The sequence below is a fragment of the Aegilops tauschii genome, chromosome 3 (assembly GCF_002575655.3).
Source record: "Aegilops tauschii subsp. strangulata cultivar AL8/78 chromosome 3, Aet v6.0, whole genome shotgun sequence".
In the NCBI taxonomy this organism is placed as follows: Eukaryota; Viridiplantae; Streptophyta; class Magnoliopsida; order Poales; family Poaceae; genus Aegilops; species Aegilops tauschii.
The window spans coordinates 432,677,558-432,700,274 of NC_053037.3; the positions used below are offsets into that span (position 1 = coordinate 432,677,558).

The following is a 22,717-nucleotide window of genomic DNA, read 5'->3' on the forward strand; positions in this document are numbered from 1 at the left end:
ATACATATAAGGAACTAATCAATTCTGTCAAATGCATCTTAGGTTTTGTTCCCAAAAGATATTAGTGTGGTCCATAACTAACATATTCAAGATACTCAAAGGAAGGTGAAACAAGACACAAAGCTTTCGATCCTTCTTTGTTTTTCTTTTGTTTGGGTATAGGGATCCCGCACTATTAAGAGGGGGTCACTGGTTCTCGCAAAAAGTCTTGCTCAAAATCTAGGAAAAATCTCTTTGGAGGAGTTCTTGTCTTGCTATACTTTTTGGCCTCTGTTTTGTCTGGGAGACCGAAGGTCTCCGGACGTCCGGTGCTTCCCAGTTCTCCGGATGTCCGATGGCTTGCCACAAAACAAAAATTATCGGATTTCTGGTCCCTCCGGACGTCCGTTGGTGACCGGTCATCTGGTGCCTCTTCATAGAGCCGAAATTAACGGAAGTCCGTCCTCTCCGGACGACCGAAGCTCTCGGACGTCCGCTCCCTGTGCGTCTTTCTTCTCTACTGCTGCACTAGACTACTGTTTTCTTCTGATTGCCGGACGACCGACACCTGTCAGACCTCCGGTCCAACTTTCATGTTCGGTCGTCTGATACCTTCGGACGTTCGGCGTCTATGCAGCATAAGTGACCTTCAACGGCCACTTTTGTACTACGACTATAAATATCCTTCTCCCACCTCGTGTGGGGGTGGTCCAACACAGTGCAAACATTCCAAGAACACCTTTCTCTCTCACTCTCTCTTTCTTTCACCAAATCCTAGATCCCAATAGCATTTGTGAGGATTCTTGAGTGTTGTTCCAATCAAAAGATAGATCGTCCCTCTCTCCTCCTCTCAACCAAAGGAATTCATGATTTGAGCAAGTTTTGAGCGGTTCCCTTGATCTTGTTACTCTTGGAGGTTGGAGACTCCTAGGCGGTAGGAGTTCTTCGGTGAGGAATCAAACCATTGTGATTACCCCCAGAAAGCTTGTGACGGTTTGGAGACCATCCCAAGGTCTACCACTATTGGTTGAGAATCGCCTTCGTGGTGATATCTCAAAGAGAGAATAGGGTGAGCCTTCGTGGCGTTGGTGTGCCTTCGTGGTTACACCCACCTCTCCAGACGGTGATGTAGCTTTCCTCCAAGGAAGTGAATATCGGCATACATTCTCGTCTCTCGGAGTTGCGTTATTCCTAACCCTAACTCCCTACTTGTGGTTACTTGTCTCTTAGTCCTTACTTGTATCATTTTGTGCTTGCTTACTCATATACTTGTGGTACTTGTTTACCTTGCTTAGCTCTTAGTATCATACTTGCAATTGGTAGGCTCATCCTCATATTCCGCATTATTGCCTAAAATTGCTAAGTAGGAATTAAAATTTGTAATTGTACCTATTCACCCCCCTCTAGGTCCATCTCGATCCTTTCAACGGTGGGTAAACAAATTATTGTCGAGCAATTGATTGAAAAGCGCAAAGTTATGATGATTGAAAAATAATCCATATGCATTTTAAGGATTCTAATCTGTAGGTGACATTTAGACTGTGTGTTTTCTTATCCCTATGTTTTCAATTTCAGACAATTGAAAGAAGCCTATAAATTAGAATTTTGTGCGATACTCCCAAAACACATTTTAGCGCTTGGCTTATGACCGCATATTAATAAAGTGCGATGTATTTATGTGGTAGTCGGCAAAAATCGCTTCTTCACCTTTGCAAATAAGAAAGCAAAGTATGCACCAAGTAGGCACCACATCAACGAAAGATCATACCAAAATCAGTTAGAGAGACGAAGGTAAACATTTTCCAAAATTCAAGAAAGTATATCTTTTACATAATTTACAAGCCTATAACAAGGCAACCACCCCACATGCGACATGTGAGATGGCAGTGGTCGAGAATACCCTCATGGGTTCATGGCGCCAGTGCCAACAAATGGCCAAGCTCTTTCTCTCTTTCCTCGTTTTTTGTTATGTCTAGTAGACTTTTGGTTTTTGTACGAATACTATCTCAGGTGCAAGAGTCGTGGTACTTCCACGAGTGAAGTTTGGAGCGAATATTGCAAAGATCAACTCCATTAAACTATGTGTGAATCCATTAATCAATAGTGACATGTACTCAGTTTCTGAATTTGTTGGGTTCAACTGAACCCATTAACCATATGTGACTTTGTGCTAGCATTGTTCTAGGCATTTTCTACGGTTATCCAAATTCATGAGATTATGACAACACCCCTTCCGCGGTGCTATTCTGACACAAATGGTCAACGAGGTCATCTTCGCTAGGAGGGGATGTCATAGTATGGTGTGAAGCATAAGTGTACAATGAAATTCCACTACAATAGGTATATGCTGCATTGTGTTGCTTACGTATGGTTGTATTACGACAAGATTATGACATAGCTTTAGGCTAGCTTATAGACAATGAGTGTGGAGTAATTTAATTATTGTATTTTGGCTCGCCTATGATTGAATCCTTTCTTTGCTTATTATATTATTCTATGATTAATGAGAGAGATTTATTAATCAATCATAATGTCCTTACAAATCATCTGAAAGAAGCTAAAAGTTGTGTGTCAACGCAGCCAACTGTCAAACCCTCAAGTGAATGTTCGCAATATAATTTCACCATAGCCGGCATGGAAATCCATCTTGTAGGAGTCTAATATCTTATAGGCGTGCAAGGATACTAGCCTTCTCAAGCACCAATGCGGACTTGGGGGACCTTCTGAGAAGACAACCCCCCAACCCCCGCGGCCAAATTATGTATAACGATCACTCGCTTGCTACTCCCGAGATGAGGAACGAAGCATCCATAATCAACTCTGGCTAGCCTGCCAGAGAGCTAACCAATGCTTCACTTCGTCTGATTCTGTGCATCCTTGTTCAAACGAGGAGATTGTCCACACCATGTTTTTCTATGAGCTCTTGCTAGTCCACAACATCTGAAGTCCATACCCCGACATAGCTGCTTAGAAAAATCACAAAAATTATTGATTAGGCACTTCCCTTCATGGAAGACGGTATCATTCCTTAGTGCCAGATGTACTACAACATGAACCAGATTTTTGGGCGAGGGATGGGGAGGACGAAATGACACTATAAGACAATAATTCATTTGCTACCTACTACTCTGTTGAATCGTTAAGTTAGGATATTGATATGGGCTTCAAACTATTCCTTTTTAGGATTCAAAATAACACTACAAACCATGTTCAAAGTGAAGTAGATCGTTACAAAAGAAATTTCTATAGTTTCAGACCCTACAAACCGAAAGAAGTCCTACATGAAATATCGCGAGAATGTAGTCCTACAAATTTCTTATGAAATTTCTTAACCAAAAAAGCCCTAAAAATAACTGGAAAAACGAAAACAACACTATCATAGTATTTATATCTATATACCAATATGAAAAAGCCCGAAGGACCAGATTCAACTAATCCCATTCAATGAACCATGTCAATCAGACGATCTTGATTACTTAAAAAAAACACTCAATATATTTAGAATGCAATTAATATAGTACCAAATATGAATATAGGCGTAAATCATTTTTTCTAGAATAAGCACAAACTTACATATTATATGTTCATAGAATAAAGGTTTAGAAACCCGTCCACTGGTCTATATTATTGTCTTAGAGCTTGAGATACAACGACCACTCCCTAGACCTCCACCTAAGCAAACTTTGGAAGAAACATGAGCTGTCTCCATGAAATAACCCTGTAACTTGCCAAGTCTTCCCCTCCTCCACAATCCTTCCCAAGACGGCTTCAACGAACGGGGAAGATGCATTGCCGAACATGATTTGCATTGCGGTGCTTCACATTTTCCAACTCAACAACAACACAAAAGAGTATGTAGGTCTTTCCTTGGGGCGGTGATCGTAATGAAACACACCTATGTAGAAGACGATCTGTCTCTAGAGTGGACCATTCCGCGTGTCCCTGGGCAGTGACAACTGGGTGCCAAATGACATGTGCAAAGACGCAGACTACTAGCAGATGATCGATGGTTTTTGACATCTGAAACAAAGAAGGGCACACGTCTTGATGCGGTAATCCACGTTGGGGCATTCTGTCGGAAGTCCAGCATTGGTTCTTGTAGATTAGCCAAGCAAACAACCTACATCGTAACGCGCTCGACAGTCCCAGACGATCTTGGCTGCCAAGTCATGCTCTCGACCAAAGAAATGGCTTGCGTAGCAGATATGATTGAGAAATCACTCGGCCTCCCAAGCCCAGCACTAATCACATAATTAACATATAATTAATGTTCTATCTAATATTTTTTTAGGATATTCTATCTAATATCAAGATGCAATTAATATTCTGCTAAATATCAACATGCATAGCATGGTGGCAAGTTTTTCTTTTTTCAGAACACGTCTCCTCGTATCTTAAAAAAAGAAACACGTCTCCTGGAGACGGAGTACCCTGTCCTGGCAGTGGCAGTCCTATCTCCCTCCTCCCGGGCTCCCCCTCGTCTCTCGGGCCGGTCCCCAAACTCGAACATGATGCAGCCGATGCGGCGCCAAGGCCGCGCCTCCCCCCTCCTCTGCCTCTCCGCCGCCATCCTCGCGGCCGCTCTGCTCCCCGGCGCCGCCGTCGCAGACGGCGTCACGCCTTCCGAGGCGCGCCTGCTACGCGACGAGGTACCCCGCCCCTCCCTCAGATCCGCCGCTCCTAGCCGCAGCCCGTCCTAGCTTAGTATAGCTAGTTCCGTGATTCCATTACAGTTCGGCTCCCTGTGGCTTGCTGAATGGTGTCGTTTGCTTCAGTTCGATTGCTAGCTGGTTTGGTAATCTGGTGCTAGGCTCCTCGGATCGACCACCTTACTTGGTTTGACTAGTTAAATTGTTAGATTCATGTCTTTTGCCGCACCCTACAGTTTATTCATGGAAAAATTGTTAATTCCTGGCTTCCGTCGCACCCACTGTTTGTTCCAGGAGAACGTGTGTTGTAGGAATCGACTTTCAAGAGTTCACTACTTGGGGCGGAGTAAACCACATGAAACCACCATATTTGAGAGCTGTATCATATGACCGTCACTTTTGGTCTTTTCATGCCTGATGTGAGATGCCATAAGGCACTGTTATTGTTCCTGTCAGCGCGCATTTTTTTGGAGATTCATCAGTATTGCTGGAACCTTTATCATTGTTCGATTGTGCTTGTGAGCATGTCTGCTATTTAAGCTTACTAGCAAACGTGCCCGTGCGATGCACTGGGAGAGATAATTGGCGCGTCTTTCAAAATGTCCATCAGCACGGCATGACAACATTCGAACGGTGCCACCCGGAGGCAGGGAGGTGTCCACCAAAACGTCCACCAGCGCAACACGACAACACCCAAATGGTGACACCCGACGGTAGTAGGAGTTCGCACGCCGAGGTCTAGCAGAGATGTATATTGACGACGCATTATTAATTGCATGTCCACTGAGACCTTCCCACAATGTTGTGGCCATTATCAGGTCTTTATCTTTTTTTTATTGGCATGTGCAACCACGTATCACAATTTGTGGAGCTAATTTCTTCATCGGGTCCTTTTATTTTTTGTTGGCATGTGCAGCCACGCATCACAGTTTGTGGAGTTAATTTCTTCATCTGTTTTTTTTTATTGGCAATGTGCAGCCACACATTACAATTTTGGAGTTAATTTCTCCATCAGGTCTTTCTTTCTTTTCTATTTCACCATCGTGTCTTTATTTCTTTTCTTTCATTGGCCTGTGCAGCCACGCATCACAATTTGTGGACTTCATTGGGCATCACAATTTGTGGAGTTAATTTCTCCTTCGGGTCTTTCTTTCTTCCCTTTTCCTTTGTTCCTAGAATAAATGAGCCACACTTTACCCTCTTATCTAGGTGGCTTGCTGATGTTGACGTAACTCATCGTTGTATATAAATTGGTGAAGTTTTATGTACAGGAGCGAGGTGGTATTATTTAATTTTCTAATGAACCAGCTCTCTACCACGAGCATTAGCTGGCTCAGGTAGCTGCAGCGGTTAGGATAGGAGGCAAGTTCGTGAGTTCGAACCCCACCCGCAACGATTTTTTTGCTACTTCCGTGCTATCCCAGCTACCAACTCGGTCGATGTGAAAACTGCGCGCGGCCCAGGGGCCAGCTGTGGATAGATCGACGTGCATGTATATGGCGAAGCGAGCGGACGAAACAAAAATAGAAAATGAAAGTGGACGAAACCAGTATGGCGGACAAATAAATGTAAGAAAATTTGGTACCAAACCAAGAATATCACCTCCCTTTATTAGTAGGTATGGATATAGATATAGATTTGAGTGAAAAAAAAGACCACAGCTCAGTTTTGGATTTGGCATTCCCGATACACACTGGCACATGCTATTAGTTATAAAGATTGTGTCATCAGAGGTACCGTTTAGGACTTGAAGCAACTGTCCCTACACCCTATCCCAATTACAAATTACAAAGGCACTCTTGTGAGCATGTCCATTGAATTTTACTGGACGGATCATTTTATGAATTTCACTGGACCACACCATTTTTGGGCCTCAAGTTGCCTCAACTTTCTGGTGCTTTTGAGGTTGCCTTGTTTTGAGAAAAAGACTTCACTTTCTTTTTTCCATGCCTTCTTAAATTTATCTTGTAATGAAGCATTTCTGGGGTAAGGCTCTGAATTCTTTGTGCCTTGTGCGAGGCACATTCTGATGATGTTCCCAATGGCAGGATATGGGGTATAATCCAAGTTATAGCTCATTTTTTACGAGTTGCAGCTTAGGCCAGTTCAGTTATCTGATTTATCCAGGATTCCAAGTATATGTCTTACTCTTGTACTCAACCAAGATAACATCGCGTATTAACTTGTTAACCGATCATGTTTGTAACAGTATATTACCTTGGCCGGCAGTAGTGGCAATAACTCGAGAGTCTCTAAATGGCACTAGTAAATGTCCACGTGCAATGCACGTTGATATTAGGAGAAAATTAATGCACATCAATACTGATAGGTAGTATATAGTTAGGTGTTAATTATGTGATTAGCACATGCGTTGATATTTGGTATAATATTATTTGCACGCCAAACATGTTGAAAGCTCACCATTGGAGCAATCTAGGTTGTTGGATTGACATGGTTTGATGGCCGTGATGAATTGGATCTGCCCGTTTGGGTGGTATAGATAAGAACAAGCTAGCATAGTTTTTAATGCCCTGTATTGACCTAAACTTTGTTGAAATGCTAACAGAGAGAAGTATATATTTTTATGCAGGTGAAAGATATGTTTTATCATGCATTTGATGGGTACATGCAACATGCTTTTCCACTTGATGAGTTGCGACCGTTGAGTTGTCAAGGGGAAGACTCCCTTGGTGGTTATGCACTTACTCTTGTAAGAACTAGCAAACTGGTTCCTCACTATTTTTGCAAACATCTGTTACGTTAGTGGATTATCATTAATCACGAACAAACATTGTTGAACAGATCGACTCTTTGGATACTCTGGCTTTACTAGGTGATAAGGAGAGATTTGCTGCTGGTGTGGAGTGGGTTGGTAAGAACGTCCGCTTTGATATCGTAAGTAAACATGAGTGACATTTAGTGAATCTGGTTTCACTAATTACAGATCTAACTAAATGCATTTTATTCTTTGCTTGTTAGTTTCTGAGTTAAGAAAATGCATCCAGTAAATAGCAAAGAAAATGAAGTACTCTCATATCTTAATTTCTGCTGGGCAGCGAAACAACTGCTTGCTGATTAAATTATTATTATCTCAATGAATTTGTTGATCTACTCCGCAAATGATGACATGAAGTAGCAATACCCTTTTTGGAGCCTTGCATTCTGATTATGTAAAACATATCAGTGTGCTGTGAAGTAGCATGCCCTTTTTGGGGCATTGCAATTTGATTATGAAAAACATACCATATCTATTATGTAGGTACCCCGTTAATTCGTTATATTTGATTGTTCTACTTTTACTTAGCGTACTTGTTTTTTCGTCTGAATTTCAGCATGTACAAATCAGAATGTTTCTTCCTTATGGCATTTATGATTCTGTTTATTAACACTTGATTGTTGTTTAGAACTCACACCATTTGAGTAATCATGTTTCCTCTGTGCATGCAGAACAAAACTGTCTCAGTTTTTGAAACCAATATACGTATACTTGGGGGTCTGTTATCAGCTCACCTGATTGCCAGTGACTATGCCACTGTATGTCTACTCGATCCTATCTCATCTTTGCTGTGACTGTTTATGTTCTTACCTATTCCCTGATAACATCACTTTTAGTATGACATGAAAAGTATACACTTATAGATATAAACTATAATATATACTTTAGTACAGCATAAAAATCTTACTGAAGCAGCAGCTGTGGTGCAAAACAAAGCTACTAATGTAAGACCATTTTTTTGAACTGAAATTTGCAAGACCATATTGATAATATGTATGCCTACTTTTGACACCAAACTGTAACTTATTACTTGGGAATAACCATGCGGAGTATTTTAGTTTTAGTCCCTCTAGACCATCTGTATCCCAGTTTCAACACTTCTGTTTTTTGTTTGAGATTATTTTGTAATATTACAATGGCTGAATGTGATGCATTAAGTAATAGGCGTGGTCACGTGTCAGTTTTTTTCTTTAGTTTGCCACGTTTCACTAAAAGCACCCACATGTAAGGAAGAAAATGTTTTCATTAAAAAGAAAAATAACCCACTGTAAAAAGAGGAGAAAGTGACCAAAGAACGCCTCATCATACTAAACTCTGTTCACCTTATTTGTTCAACTATCAAGTGTGCAGAGTCAATACGATATGAAACCAGTAAAAATGTAACAAGGTTAGATAATGCTTCCACTTTAACTTTCTCAGTCTGAACTACAAAAGTGTGACCATAAATGGATACATATTTCTAAGTGTTGGAGCACAAAGAAGCATGACAGCGTGTGAAACATGCCTTGTGGAGAAAGTATATATACAACTTCTTTTTGTCATCACATGCATGGCTTCAAGTGCTGCGATCTACCAATAAATATCTGCATCAGTTTGAATGACTGAAATTTTACTTATTTTATTTTGTTTTGCAAAAAAACTGAACATAGATATGGCTCAAGTATTCCAGTATTAACTATTCATTGACAGGGTATGAAGATCGAGTCTTATGATGATCAGTTACTTCATTTGTCCGTTGACTTGGCCCAGAGGTTGTTACCTGCATTTGACACTCCTACAGGTTCACTACTTTGTCTATTTGTATCTTTTTGTAATGGAATATGTTATGTATCCCATCAGTACACCAGACATTGGATTATTTTTCACTGGCCAGGGTGGTGGTACTAGACCTAATTACAAGGGAAATCATGTTCATTTTAACAATACGCACTCACATACATGTGAAAACACATGGAAGGCACACATAATGCGAGCATGCACACACACTTCACAAATTTATAAAAAGGAAAATATCTTATATGTGACTTGGCAACATGCTGGATTTGCCACTGGAGTTTGGCTGTTGTTGAACCGGTTTCACCGCATCACTGGTGTTTAATGCCACTTTCGATGGCCACAGGTAGAAACATATACCAAATTGGTTTGGATAAGAAATTTCCCCTTGCATCTCTCGCTCACTCATTTATCATGCAACAACAACAATAACAACAACAACAAAGCCTTTAGTCCCAAACAAGTTGGGGTAGGCTAGAGGTGAAACCCATAAGATCCCGCAACCAACTCATGGCTTTGGCACATGGATAGCAAGCTTCCACGCACCCCTGTCCATAGCTCGCTCTTTGGTGATACTCCAATCCTTCATGTCTCTCTTAACGGACTCCTCCCATGTCAAATTCGGTCTACCCCGCCCTCTCTTGACATTCTCCACATGCTTTAGCCGTCCGCTATGCACTGGAGCTTCTAGAGGCCTCTGCGCTGAATATGCCCAAACCATCTCAGACGATGTTGGACAAGCTTCTCTTCAATTGGTGCTACCCCAACTCTATCTCGTATATCATCATTTCGGATTCGATCCTTCCTCGTGCGGCCACACATCCATCTCAACATACGCATCTCCGCCACACCTAACTGTTGAACATGTCGCCTTTTAGTCGGCCAACACTCGGCGCCATACAACATTGCGGGTCGAACCGCCGTCCTGTAGAACTTGCCTTTTAGCTTTTGTGGCACTCTCTTGTCACAGAGAATGCCAGAAGCTTGGCACCACTTCATCCATCCGGCTTTGATTCGATGGTTCACATCTTCATCAATACCCCCATCCTCCTGCAGCATTGACCCCAAAAACCGAAAGGTGTCCTTCTGGGGTACCACCTGGCCATCAAGGCTAACCTCCTCCTCACACCTAGTAGTACTGAAACCGCACATCATGTACTCGGTTTTAGTTCTACTAAGCCTAAACCCTTTCGATTCCAAGGTTTGTCTCCATAACTCTAACTTCCTATGTACCCCCGCCCGACCATCGTCAACTAGCACCACATCATCCGCAAAGAGCATACACCATGGGATATCTCCTTGTATATCCCTTGTGACCTCATCCATCACTAATGCAAAAAGATAAGGGCTCAAAGCTGACCCCTGATGCAGTCCTATCTTAATCGAGAAGTCATTAGTGTCGACATCACTTGTTCAAACACTTGTCACAGCATTATCGTACTTGTCCTTGGTGAGGGTAATGTACTTTGCTGGGACTTTGTGTTTCTCCAAGGCCCACCACATGACATTCCGCGATATCTTATCATAGGCCTTCTCCAAGTCAATGAACACCATATGCAAGTCCTTCTTTGCTCCCTATATCTCTCCATAAGTTGTCGTACCAAGAAAATGGCTTCCATGGTCGACCTCCCAGGCATGAAACCAAACTGATTTTTGGTCACGCTTGTCATTCTTCTTAAGCGGTGCTCAATGACTCTCTCCCATAGCTTCATTGTATGGCTCATCAGCTTAATTCCACGGTAATTAGTACAACTCTGAACATCCCCCTTGTTCTTGAAGATTGGTACTAATATACTCCGTCTCCATTCTTCTGGCATCTTGTTTGCCCGAAAAATGAGGTTGAAAAGCTTGGTTAGCCATACTATCGCTATGTCCCCGAGACCTTTCCACACCTCAATGGGGATACAATCAGGGCCCATTGCCTTGCCTCCTTTCATCCTTTTTAAAGCCTCCTTGACCTCGGACTCCTGGATTCGCCGCACAAAACGCATGCTGGTCTCATCAAAGGAGTCGTCCAATTCAATGGTAGAACTCTCATTCTCCCCATTGAACAACTTGTCGAAGTACTCCCGCCATCTATGCTTAATCTCCTCGTCCTTCACCAAGAGTTGGCCTGCCCCGTCCTTGATGCATTTGACTTGGCCAATATCCCTTGTCTTCCTCTCTCGGATCTTGGCCATCTTATAGATGTCCCTTTCGCCTTCCTTCGTGCCTAACCGTTGGTAGAGGTCCTCGTATGCCCGACCCCTTGCTTCACCAACAGCTCGCTTTGCAGCCTTCTTCGCCATCTTGTACTTCTCTATGTTGTCTGCACTCCTATCCAGGTATAGGCGTCTGAAGCAATCTTTCTTCTCTTTAATCGCCTTCTGGACATCGTCATTCCACCACCAGGTATCCTTATCTTCGCTTCTCCTTCCCCTAGACACTCCAAACTCCTCCGAGGCCACCTTACGAATGCAAGTCACTCATTTATGATTGATTTAACAAAAAGGCTTTTCAAGTTTCTTAGTTCTTATTGTGTTCTGATTTCCTATTGTTTGCCTAACTAGTGCAATTTGTCTTGTAGGTATTCCATTTGGATCTGTTAATTTATTGTATGGAGTCGATGATGATGAAAGCAAGGCAAGCTTCTTTCTTCTTCCCTTTTGCTGGCTGTAAAGTTTTGCAAAGAGAAACGTCTCTAGAATCATGTTAATTACCGATAATGTTGAGATTTGCTGAGAGTTCCAAAATGCTTATGCATTTTGCTTCAGTAATTTTGGAATGGTTATTCTACTGATTTTGTAACCATTAAACATATTACCTGAGTGTCATCTAATCCTCTATATCACTTTTGAATTTCCTCTGCTCATGTTCAGTAATTTTTGACGATAAATACCATCACATATGTCCTGCTTAATCTCTCGTATTCATGCTTGTAACTAGCGCGAGCAAGTTACCTGGCTATTAAGTGGACATGAACATACATTAGATTTGTTGTTGACATCTGGATGTTACTCCAGATAACATCGACGGCTGGTGGCGGCACTTTGACATTGGAGTTCGGTGTCTTGAGTCGGTTGACTAATAACACTGGTCAGTATTGGCAATATGAATCAGTGTTGCGCTTTGATCTTGTAGTATCGCTTTCTTATTGTTAGTGCATTATATCATTCTTTGTTAAATTTGCTACTCCTCCTATCGCAGTTTTTGAGCAAGTTGCAAAAAATTCAGTGCGTGGGATATGGGCACGCAGGTCGAAACTCAACCTTGTCGGTGCCCATATAAATGTCTTTACTGGTGAATGGACACAAAAGGTATTAATTGTTGTCCTCGTATGACACTTTTTGAGCCACCAAATGTATTTTTCTGCACTCTCTTGCCGTACAACTCTTTGGTGTACAAGAAGCTAGCTCATGGCATTTCTGTAGGCATGCACCACTGTCTGGGATAAATACCATGTCCCATGCTACTCACTATGTCTATTTATTAAATTGATACTGGTCACGCCAGTGGAGTGGAAACATGTTTGTTCTGCGTTGTATCGTCGCTTTTGCTTGTCTGGGGGCCGTGCTAACAATACCAAAATAATTACTTTCAATTTTTTCCCTTTGCATTCTTAGTTTCTGAAGAGATTCACCATTACCATCATGCAGGATGCAGGAATCGGCACAAGCATCGACTCGTTCTACGAATATGTTCTGAAGGTGTCCAAAACTCTAAATAATATAGAACATAGATATTTGTTTTTTGGAAAAAGTATTGTACGATCGAATGTAATAAGATAGGTGTGCCAGATATTTTTGAATAATCCTTGATACATGTTTATTCTATAGCTTGACAAAAACCCTGCTCATCATCTAGTTGGTTCTCTCTTAATCTATTTCTTGACCTCCCTACCATGGATTTTAATAGTTATTATTTTGTATCAACAGGCATATTTATTGTTCGGAGATGAAGAATACTTGTATGTATTTCAAGAGGCTTACAAGGCTGCCATGCACTACCTCCACCATGATCCTTGGTAAAAATGCTATTACTACTTTTTAAATCGTATTCAACACTGTTAAGTCCCAGTATCATGTCATTGTTTGAGGATATTTGGTCATTTTGCAAGGTTGTATTTTTTAAAGGTCAAAGTTGGAATTTGATCTCTATAACATGAAACTGTAACGTACAACTACATAAGTTCAATCATGTTTTTCTTGCTCAGCATATACGGTCAGATAGTTTATGTTTTCATGCTATTGTAAGTTTTTCAGCTGTTTCCTGTTGAATGTTCAAGTTTGATGTCTAATTTTCAAAATTCCATGTTAGGTATATTGAGGTAAATATGAATTCTGGTGCTACTGTTTGGCCACTATTCAATAGTCTGCAGGCATTCTGGCCAGGACTTCAGGTTTGGGTTCTTCATATATCAGAACATATACCAGCTCTGCAGCACATATTTTAGATAATTGCTTATGCTACTTAGATTTAAGGTTTTAGCTGGAGATGTCGATCCTGCCATTCGAACACATGCTGCCTTCTTTAGCGTCTGGCAAAAATATGGGTTCACTCCAGAAGGGTTTAATCTTGCTACATCCACTGTTCAGGTAATGGAGTAACTGAATAAATTTTATACGTTTATGGGTTAATAATTTTTGGTCCTCAAATCTTCTGGCCGGATACACCGCAAGCCTTGAACTTCAAATGGAATTATCAACTCTAAAAGACAAATATGGTCGTAGCAAAACTGTATGAAATGAGAGTATTTACCACTTTCTTATTTTCACCATTTCATATGTTCCAATGTTTCATAGAACGGACAAAGGAGCTACCCGCTGCGGCCTGAGTTGATTGAAAGCACATATTGGCTATTCAAGGCTACCAGAGATTATAGGTGTGTTTCTTTGCAAGTAAGATATAGTTTGTTCTTGTGTAAACAGACCAATCTTTTAGATTCAGTTGCTCTTACCACTTGAAGGGACATGAGACCTGAGTGAAGCTTTTCATGTATGATTCTTTTATGTGATGCTGATGTCGACAAAAGAAGTGTTCACCTTCGCTAATACTGATGGGAACCAGTTGATTTTTAGTTAAGTGCAAAACTATAACTTTGTTACCATGAAAAATTTGCAGGTACCTTGATGTTGGAAGGGATATACTAGCAAGCCTTCAATATGCTGCTAAATGTCCTTGTGGCTACTGCCACATTTCAGATGTGGAAACCCACAAGCAGGATGACCACATGGAGAGTTTTTTCCTTGCAGAAACGGCAAGTAATTTTATATCAAAATATGCAGTATATTCTTTGCCGATGAAATGCTGGCATGATTTTTTTCGTGGACCAGCGCCACACATCACCTAGATCAGTTTGTTACAAATGAGATTAGCATGCGTATGGGTAACTACTTAGTACTTCCTCTGTAAAGAAATATAAGAGCGTTTAGATCACTAAAGTAGTGATCTAAATGCTCTTATATTTCTTCACCAGTTCTAAACATTTAGTCATTTTTCTTGTAGGGTATCTTAGTCTACTAACACGAGAGTGAACCATAAACTTCAAAACAATCTCTTCTCTAGACCCTAACATTTATGATTAGATCTGGCGAACTACGAAATATAATCATCTACTTTGTCTCCTAAAATTTATGTGCATGTTATATTTCCTCGGGCCCTTCTCCCGAATCATAATATGTATGAATGCTTGACATGAATTAAAAAACAGTCATTTCATGTCTTTCATGTCTGTACCAGTTAAATCTAACTACGAACACATTGCAGGTAAAATATCTCTGGCTTCTTTTTGATTTAGCTGTAGGCCCTGATAACATTGTTGAAAATGGGCCATATAAGTAAGTACGACTCTGTGGAGTTATTGAGTTCAGTTGCTTATTCAGATGTAACATTCCAACTTACCATGTATCGTTGACTCTGCAGATACATATTCAGCACAGAAGGCCATTTGTTACCTGCTACTCCCGAAATAACCTTGGTAGATGAGCATTGCCTTCATTTTGGAGACCGTGGCTACAGCAGTGGTGATGGTTCCAGTATACAGCAAAGTGCTAACTGTGCCCAGTTTGATGAAAGACGGACTGTTTCCAGTCAAAATTCATTGTCCAATGTTTTGTTCACAACAAGAAGTTACATCAAGGTATGCTCTACTGCATTTCTGATTAACTTTTCTTAGGCACCTTCTCTGCCCTGCAGAAAGAAAATGGACGATAATGGAGCATGTTTAAATTGAATCTGCTATAATGATATATTAATTGTTTGCATGGAGCATATTTAATTGTGTTATTAACGTCCCACTTGTTACCGGTCCTTCACTAGGTGAGGAAAGATGAGATTGAACAGTGGAATGTATATTTTGTCTGAGTAGTTTAGGAGTGGACTTTGGAATGCCATGCATGGTTTCCGTGTTAATCTGGTGTTGCGTTCGAGTGTTCAATATGTAAGAACTAAAGATGGTCGGCCTTATTTTATGGTTTATTATGGTACTTGTGCTATTCTACAGGAATACCACACTTACCAAGCGGATCTTTTAAGATCTTTTGTCACTTCGATCTAGTATACATGTTGGTTTGAAGTTGAAGGTGCGTTTTTCTTCGCTGACTGCAATATTTCTTTTTGCTAGGGAGTTTGTCCAGGATTGAGTCATGCACAGAAACTTGGCATATCATACCATGACGAACAGGATAACACGCAGAATTCTAGAAGTCATGAGCACCCCGATGAATCTTATGCGGACCAATCCAGTGTCCAGATTCAATCAAGTTCTGTAATATTGATCTCTCATCCAGCCACAAGCCCTCCTGACGAGCCTTTGAAAACCAGTTCAAGAGCTCAACACCTTGAAAATATTGTGGTAACAGGCGATTCTGAGCCAATAGAAGTTACTGATGCTACTGGTGGCTCGTCCGAAGGAAACACTGAATTTTTTTCCGAAGACACCTTAAGCATCTCTGAACAGATAGAAGTTACTGCTGAAGAGATTGCATCTCAGGACGATCATATTGAAGATAGTACCAGCTGACCATTAGAGTAGGCACCAGTTCTTCCACCTAACTTGGAGCACCTTGAGAATCAACATTCGTTAACAGATTTTGTTGTAGATCAAAAAGGTATATTCTGTTGCAGTGATCCGATATATGTTCAGTTATATGGTTCTGATCAAATAGCTGATGTAAAGTTATGTACACTAGAAGCAAAGGACCTATATGGCCAAAATGGCACATACCATCACAGATCAGCAATTTTACTGAGAACTCGGGCCTATCTGTGCGTGCGTGAAATTTCCCTTGGATGTTTTATTCATCCAAGTCGCGAGACGGAGAGTCTCCAAGGGGGGCATGCAAACCATCTGACGGCGAAACATCTCTCAGAATGGAAACGCTTAGATACAAATATCCATCTCTGGAATTACATTACACCGATCATGGCGATGCTCGCGAGCGGATTACATGAGACGACGAGAAGACTATGGCTTAGAGCGAGAGGCCGCCGGACTCCTCGTCCTCGTCGAGGCCGGAGGTGTAGACGGTGTAGAGCGACCAGATGAGGCCGAAGACGCCCAGGAGGATCCACCCCAGCAGGTTGTTGCTCAGCCCCAGGCTGAGCCCGGTGCCCTCCGTCGACATCCGCTCGTCGACCAGAGCGAGCGCCGGCCCCGCGGACGCGGTCACCGCGCCCGCCGCGGCGAGCAGGGACGCGCCGGCCCCGCGGACGGCGGCCGCCGGGGTCGCCTCCTTGGCGTCCTTGGAGTAGCTGCACCTCACCCTCTCGCTCCTCGTCCTCAGCTGGGGCAGACCTGCACGGTTAATCGGCATGTCAGCTCATGCTTGGGCTGCACATGGAACACACACACGCTCAGTGGCACGTAGCGGCTACGTACCTAGGGCCTGCGGCCTGGCGATGGCGGCACGGGCGACGACGGTGGTCGCCGCGGCGGCGCTGATGGTAGCCATTTGCTGCTGTGCTTGCGCTGCTTGCCGCCGGCCTGCTGGTGCTGGAGAGTGTGGCTTGCTCGGGTCTTGCTTGGCTAGCGTGTGCTGGTCCGCAGGGTGTTTCCTTAATAAGGCGATGTGTGAAAATATCGACAATAAGCGAGGCCGCGGATCGCTTGGCACCACCAGGATTGGGTGAGGCGGGAGATTGGCTATCCTGTCGTGGCCAATCAGAGCTTGCCGCGTGGACCAGCAGATTCTCCGATGAAAATAAGTGGACGCCTGCACAGCGACTCTAGTTTAGCTGAGTGGTACTGGTATTTCGAGAGGAGAAATCGCATGTTGTAGGAATTTTTGCCATATTGATTAATTAATCGCTTGTTGTCCCGATGCTAATTCTCTAGCCCGGCTATGGGAAGTTTTGGCCCCACTTGTTTCATTTCGATGTATTATATAAAACTTACATATACAGTATGTGCATATAAATTACACTTAGCTTATGGGCTACCCAACTTGCTCAACTTCTTTTAGACGGTCATTGAACTCTTAAATTACGGGCCTGTTTGGTTTGAGGCTAATTTTGACATAGTTTGCCACTCAAATTTTGCTAATCATGTCTAACTTTAGGTTCACAAACTCTTGGCCACACTACGGATTGCCTAAGAAAATATTCTCACGTTTTTGTACATATGGCATGCCGGGTTTATTTTTCACAAAAAGAATCTTATCTAATATGTGACTTGAACCAAACACCTATTCAATATGCGACAAAGTATGGCTAGGAATCAAACGAAACGACCCCCACATCCTAATTTACTAAACTTGTTTAACTCAGCCACCCAGCTAAACTCCTAATATATTTGGGTCACTAAACTCGTTTATATCTGTCTTTTTAACTGGAACACATTGCATTCCATTAGACAAATGAATTTAACCAAATCGGCGGCCATGCCACGAGGTACATCGTCAAACACAAAGGATGGCTTTGGTGAGTCTCCCAAGCATCAAGGCCCGCTAGCAATCATACGTGCTGGCTTATTAGAAGTTTGTGGACAGAATCGCTATTTGATGAGCCCTAACTGTCATAGAAACATCACCTCGCACAATAGCGTCAGAGAGGTGCCTGGTCAAACAATGTCGAATAGATTGCATGTCGTATACACACAATCATGAAGATGCAGGAGACATTGACAGGTTCAGGGTGTTCTCTGTCAACACAAAATTCAAAGAAGAAAGTAGCTCTTTCAGAGTACAATGGCAAGAACTCGATGCAATCTCAGGTACACCTATAGGCACCAGTGACAATGGCGGCTAGGGTTCAACCCTACACATCAAGTATGCCATACAAGACTCTAGAATAGTTGCTTTATAGCCTTACATATCCAAGAACAAGTAAAGGAGGTGAGCAGGTAGACACAACCAAGTAGTGGTTGTGCCGGAAGCTAAACAATGGCCCGTCGACGAATCTTAACCGTTAGATCAGAGATCGATGTCATCTTGCTCACCCCGCCCCCACAAAGCGGTAAGTGGACGTACGCCAGTAGATCGTAGATGGACGTCTTAGAGTAAACGACAACTCATTTGAACTTAACCGAACTCCATCAGTTGTCATGTTCTTCAGATCAGACTTGGGCCTCACAGTCCCCCCCCCCCCCAGTTGAAATTAGACCTGTTCACTGGTCCGAATCTAGAGGAAAATGATTGAATAAAATGGCATCCTCCTAGGTGGCTTCTTTGACGGGAAGATATGTCCATTTGATGTGTCATTGCACCATATTGATGCTTATGTCTTCCTGAATTTTAGGAAATAGTTTCCTCTCTAGAACAACCTCTGGTTCCAAGAGTATAGCGCCATTAGTGTTGACCAAGGGCGGGTCTTGGTTGAGTATTCCAGTTGGACCCATGTGCTTCTTGAGTTGGCTCACATGTACTCCCTCCATTCCTATTTGAACTGCCAAAACGTCATATATTTAGGAACAGAGGGAGTAGGATGCAGTTGACACTTGTGAGGGAGCAGGAGCCTGTAAGAGATATCTCCTACCTTTTCTAGAATTCTAACGGGGACATAGAATTTAGAGTGGTGAGGCATCTATGTATATTGAGTGAAGTATGTCTGAATGACTACAATGTGAGACAAACCATCTCACCAACTTCAAAGGAGCTCTCCTATCTTTTCTTGATTCTCGTCAGCACAATGTTTCATTCTCTCCCATGCTTTGACCAAATTCAGTTTGATTTGAGCAACTATTTGTTCATAATCGAGTGATTTGTGAATAGAATCAACGTGTTATCAGTAGGGTAGAGAACACTTTCAACAATTAATGTTGGAGCTCTGCCATAAAGAGCATGGAAATGTGTCATTTTCAGAGTAGTATGGAGGCTGGTGTTGTACCAATACACAATTGGATGAATGGATGTCGTGCACCCGAGATTATTTTCCAAGCACAGAATAACTCTCACTTTTTCCGGTCTTTGGATGTTGCGAAGTGCTAAAATGCAATTTGACTCCCGACTTGTGAACAATTCTTGCCAAAGGTGTATGGTTAAAATTATGTCCATGTTTGTTACAATTACAATGTGACAAACAAAAAATGTGTGATGTTATGGGATGTTTCATAGCAATAAAATGTATGTATTGTTGGGGAATGTTGCATGGAAACAAAAAAAATTCTACGCACACGCAAGATCTATCCATGGAGATGCATAGATATGAGAGGGGAGAGTGTGTCTACGTACCCTCGTAGACTGTTAAGCGGAAGCGTTTATCAACACGGTTGATGTAGTCGTACACCTTCACGATCTGTCCGATCAAGTACCGAAAGTACGACACCTCCGCGTTCAACACACGTTCAGCTCGATGACGTCCTCGCCTTCTTGATCCAGCAAGACGTGCGAAGTAGTAGATGAGTTCCGTCAGCACGACGGCGTGGTGACGATGGTGATGCAACTATCTTCACAGGGCTTCGCCAAGCACTACGAAAATATGATCGAGGATGAACTAGAGGGAGAGGGGCGCCGCACACGGCTAGGGAATCATGGTGTGTGTTGCCCCTCTCCCTCCACACATATATATAGGTGGAGGGGGAGAGGAGGCAGCCCTAGGGCGCCCCCAAGTGGTCGGCGGCTGCCCTAGAGGCCTGCCTAGCTACGACCCCCTTCCATATTTGAACATGGGGGAAAGGAAAGGGGGGCTGGCTGCCTTAGGGCGCCTCCCCCTTCCTTCCCTCCCTCCTTGGTGCGTGGGTAGGGGATGCAGGGGCGTGCTACTTCTTGAGCTTGCGTTGGTTTTTCCCTTGAAGAGGAAAGGGTGATGCAACAAAGTAGAGTTAAGTATTTCCCTCAGTTAAGAACCAAGGTATCAATCCAGTAGGAGAAGAGCGCGCAAATCACCAATACCTGCACAAACAATCAAACACTTGCACTCAACACGATAAAGGGGTTGTCAATCCCTTCACGGTCACTTGCAAAGGTGAGATTTGATAAAGATAGATAAAACTAAACAAAATATAAAGTAAATATTTTTGGGTTTTTTGGTTTATAGATCTGAAAATAAAAGATTGCAAAATAGTAGATCGGAAACTAATATGATGGAAAATAGACCCGGGGGCCATAGGTTTCACTAGAGGCTTCTCTATTGAAGACAAATAATACGGTGGGTGAACAAATTACTGTTGAGCAATTGATAAAAAAGCGCAAAGTTATGACGATATATAAGGCAATGATTATGTAATATAGGCATCACGTCCGTGTCAAGTAGACCGACTCCTGCCTGCAGCTACTACTATTACTCCACACATCGACCGCTATCTAGCATGCATCTAGAGTATTAAGTTCATAAAGAACGGAGTAACACCTTAAGTAAGATGACATGATGTAGAGGAATAAACTCATGCAATATGACATAAACCCCATCTTTTTATCCTCGATGGCAACAATACAATAGGTGTCTCGCTACCCCTAGTTTGTCACTGGGTGAGGACACCGCAAGATTGAACCCAAAGCTAAGCACCTCTCCCATTGCAAGAAAAACCAATCTAGTTGGGCAAACCAAACCGATAATTCAAAGAGAAATACAAAGATACCAAATCATGCATATAAGAATTCAGAGAAGATTCAAATAATATTCATAGATAAGTTGATCATAAATCCACAATTCATCGGATCTTGACAAACACACTGCAAAAGAAGATCACATCGGATAGATCTCCAAGAACATCTAGGAGAACATGGTATTGAGAATCAAAGAGAGAGAAGAAGCCATCTAGCTACTAGCTATGGACCCATAGGTCTGTGGTAAACTACTCACACTTCATTGGAAGGGCAATAGAGTTGATGTAGATGCCGTCCGTGATCGAATCCCCCTCCGGCAGGATGCCGGAAAAGGCCCCAAGATGGGATCTCACGGGAACAGAAGGTTGCGGCAGTGGAAAAGAGTTTTTGTGGATGCTTCTGGTGGTTTGGGAATATATGTGAATATATAGGACCAAGGGTTAGGTCAGAGGAGACCCGAGGAGGCGATAAGGCAAGGGGTGCCCCCTAGGGCGCGTCCTCCCCCCTTGCCGCCACCTCGCGGCTCTTCTGACTTGAACTCCAAGTCTCCGGGGTGTCTTCTGGTCCAAGAAAAATCATCACGAAAGTTTTATTCCGGTTGGACTCCGTTTGGTATTCCTTTTCTGCGAAGCTCAAAAACAAGGAAAAAACAAAAACTAGCACTGGGCTCTAGGTTATTAGACCCAAAAATAATATAAAATAGCATATTAATGCATATAAAACATCCAAAACAGATAATATAATAGCATGGAATAATAAAAAAGTATAGATACGTTGGAGACATATCAAGCATCCCAAGCTTTATTCCTGCTCGTCCTCGAGTAGGTAAATGATAAAAAAAGAATTTTTGATGTGGAATGCTACCTAATATATTTATCCATGTAATTTTCTTTATTGTGGCATGAATGTTCAGATCCATAAGATTCAAAACAAAAGTTTAATATTGACATAAAAACAATAATACTTCAAGCATACTAACAAGGCAATTATGTCTTCTCAAAATAACATGGCCAAAGAAAATTATCCCTACAAAATCATATAGTCTGGCTATGCTCCATCTTCATCACACAAAATATTCAAATCATGCACAACCCTGATGACAAGCCAAGCAATTGTTTCATACTTTTGATGTTCTCAAACCTTTTCAACTTAACGTAATACATGAGCGTGAGCCATGGACATAGCACTATAGGTGGAATAGAATATGGTGGTTGTGGAGAAGACAAAAAGAAGGAGATAGTCTCACATCAACTAGGCGTATCAACAGGCTATGGAGATGCCCATAAATAGATATCAATGTGAGTGAGTAGGGATTGCCATGCAACGGATGCACTAGAGCTATAAGTTTATGAAAGCTCACAAGAAAACTAAGTGGGCGTGCATCTAACTTGCTTGCTCATGAAGACCTAGGGAAATTTGAGGAAGCCCATCGTTGGAATATACAAGCCAAGTTCTATAATGAAAAATTCCCACTAGTATATGAAAGTGACTACATAGGAGACTCTCTATCATGAAGATCATGGTGCTACTTTGAAGCACAACTGTGGAAAAAGGATAGTAACATTGCCCCTTCTCTCTTT

General features: G+C 42.2%; 2 protein-coding genes across 2 annotated transcripts; one reads left to right on the top strand and one right to left on the bottom strand.

Annotated features, from left to right (window-relative positions):
- The first annotated feature begins 4,408 nt into the window (after nt 1–4,408).
- Nucleotides 4,409–16,409, top strand: LOC109776866 (alpha-mannosidase I MNS4). Its single transcript, XM_040404272.3, has 17 exons — nt 4,409–4,628; nt 7,219–7,338; nt 7,431–7,523; nt 8,076–8,162; nt 9,094–9,184; nt 11,744–11,799; nt 12,180–12,252; nt 12,364–12,473; nt 12,813–12,863; nt 13,092–13,180; nt 13,474–13,555; nt 13,638–13,751; nt 13,959–14,038; nt 14,278–14,413; nt 14,923–14,993; nt 15,079–15,295; nt 15,779–16,409. Exons 1-17 carry the CDS (start codon nt 4,488–4,490, stop codon nt 16,175–16,177), a joined length of 2,010 nt encoding a protein of 669 aa, XP_040260206.1. The 5' UTR covers nt 4,409–4,487; the 3' UTR covers nt 16,178–16,409.
- A 96-nt stretch (nt 16,410–16,505) lies between these two features.
- Nucleotides 16,506–17,317, bottom strand: LOC109776867 (photosystem II reaction center W protein, chloroplastic). The gene is made up of 2 exons (XM_020335534.1): nt 17,036–17,317; nt 16,506–16,951 (listed from the first exon to the last, which is right to left on the bottom strand). Exons 1-2 carry the CDS (start codon nt 17,106–17,108, stop codon nt 16,629–16,631), a joined length of 396 nt encoding a protein of 131 aa, XP_020191123.1. The 5' UTR covers nt 17,109–17,317; the 3' UTR covers nt 16,506–16,628.
- Between the last annotated feature and the right edge of the window lie 5,400 nt (nt 17,318–22,717).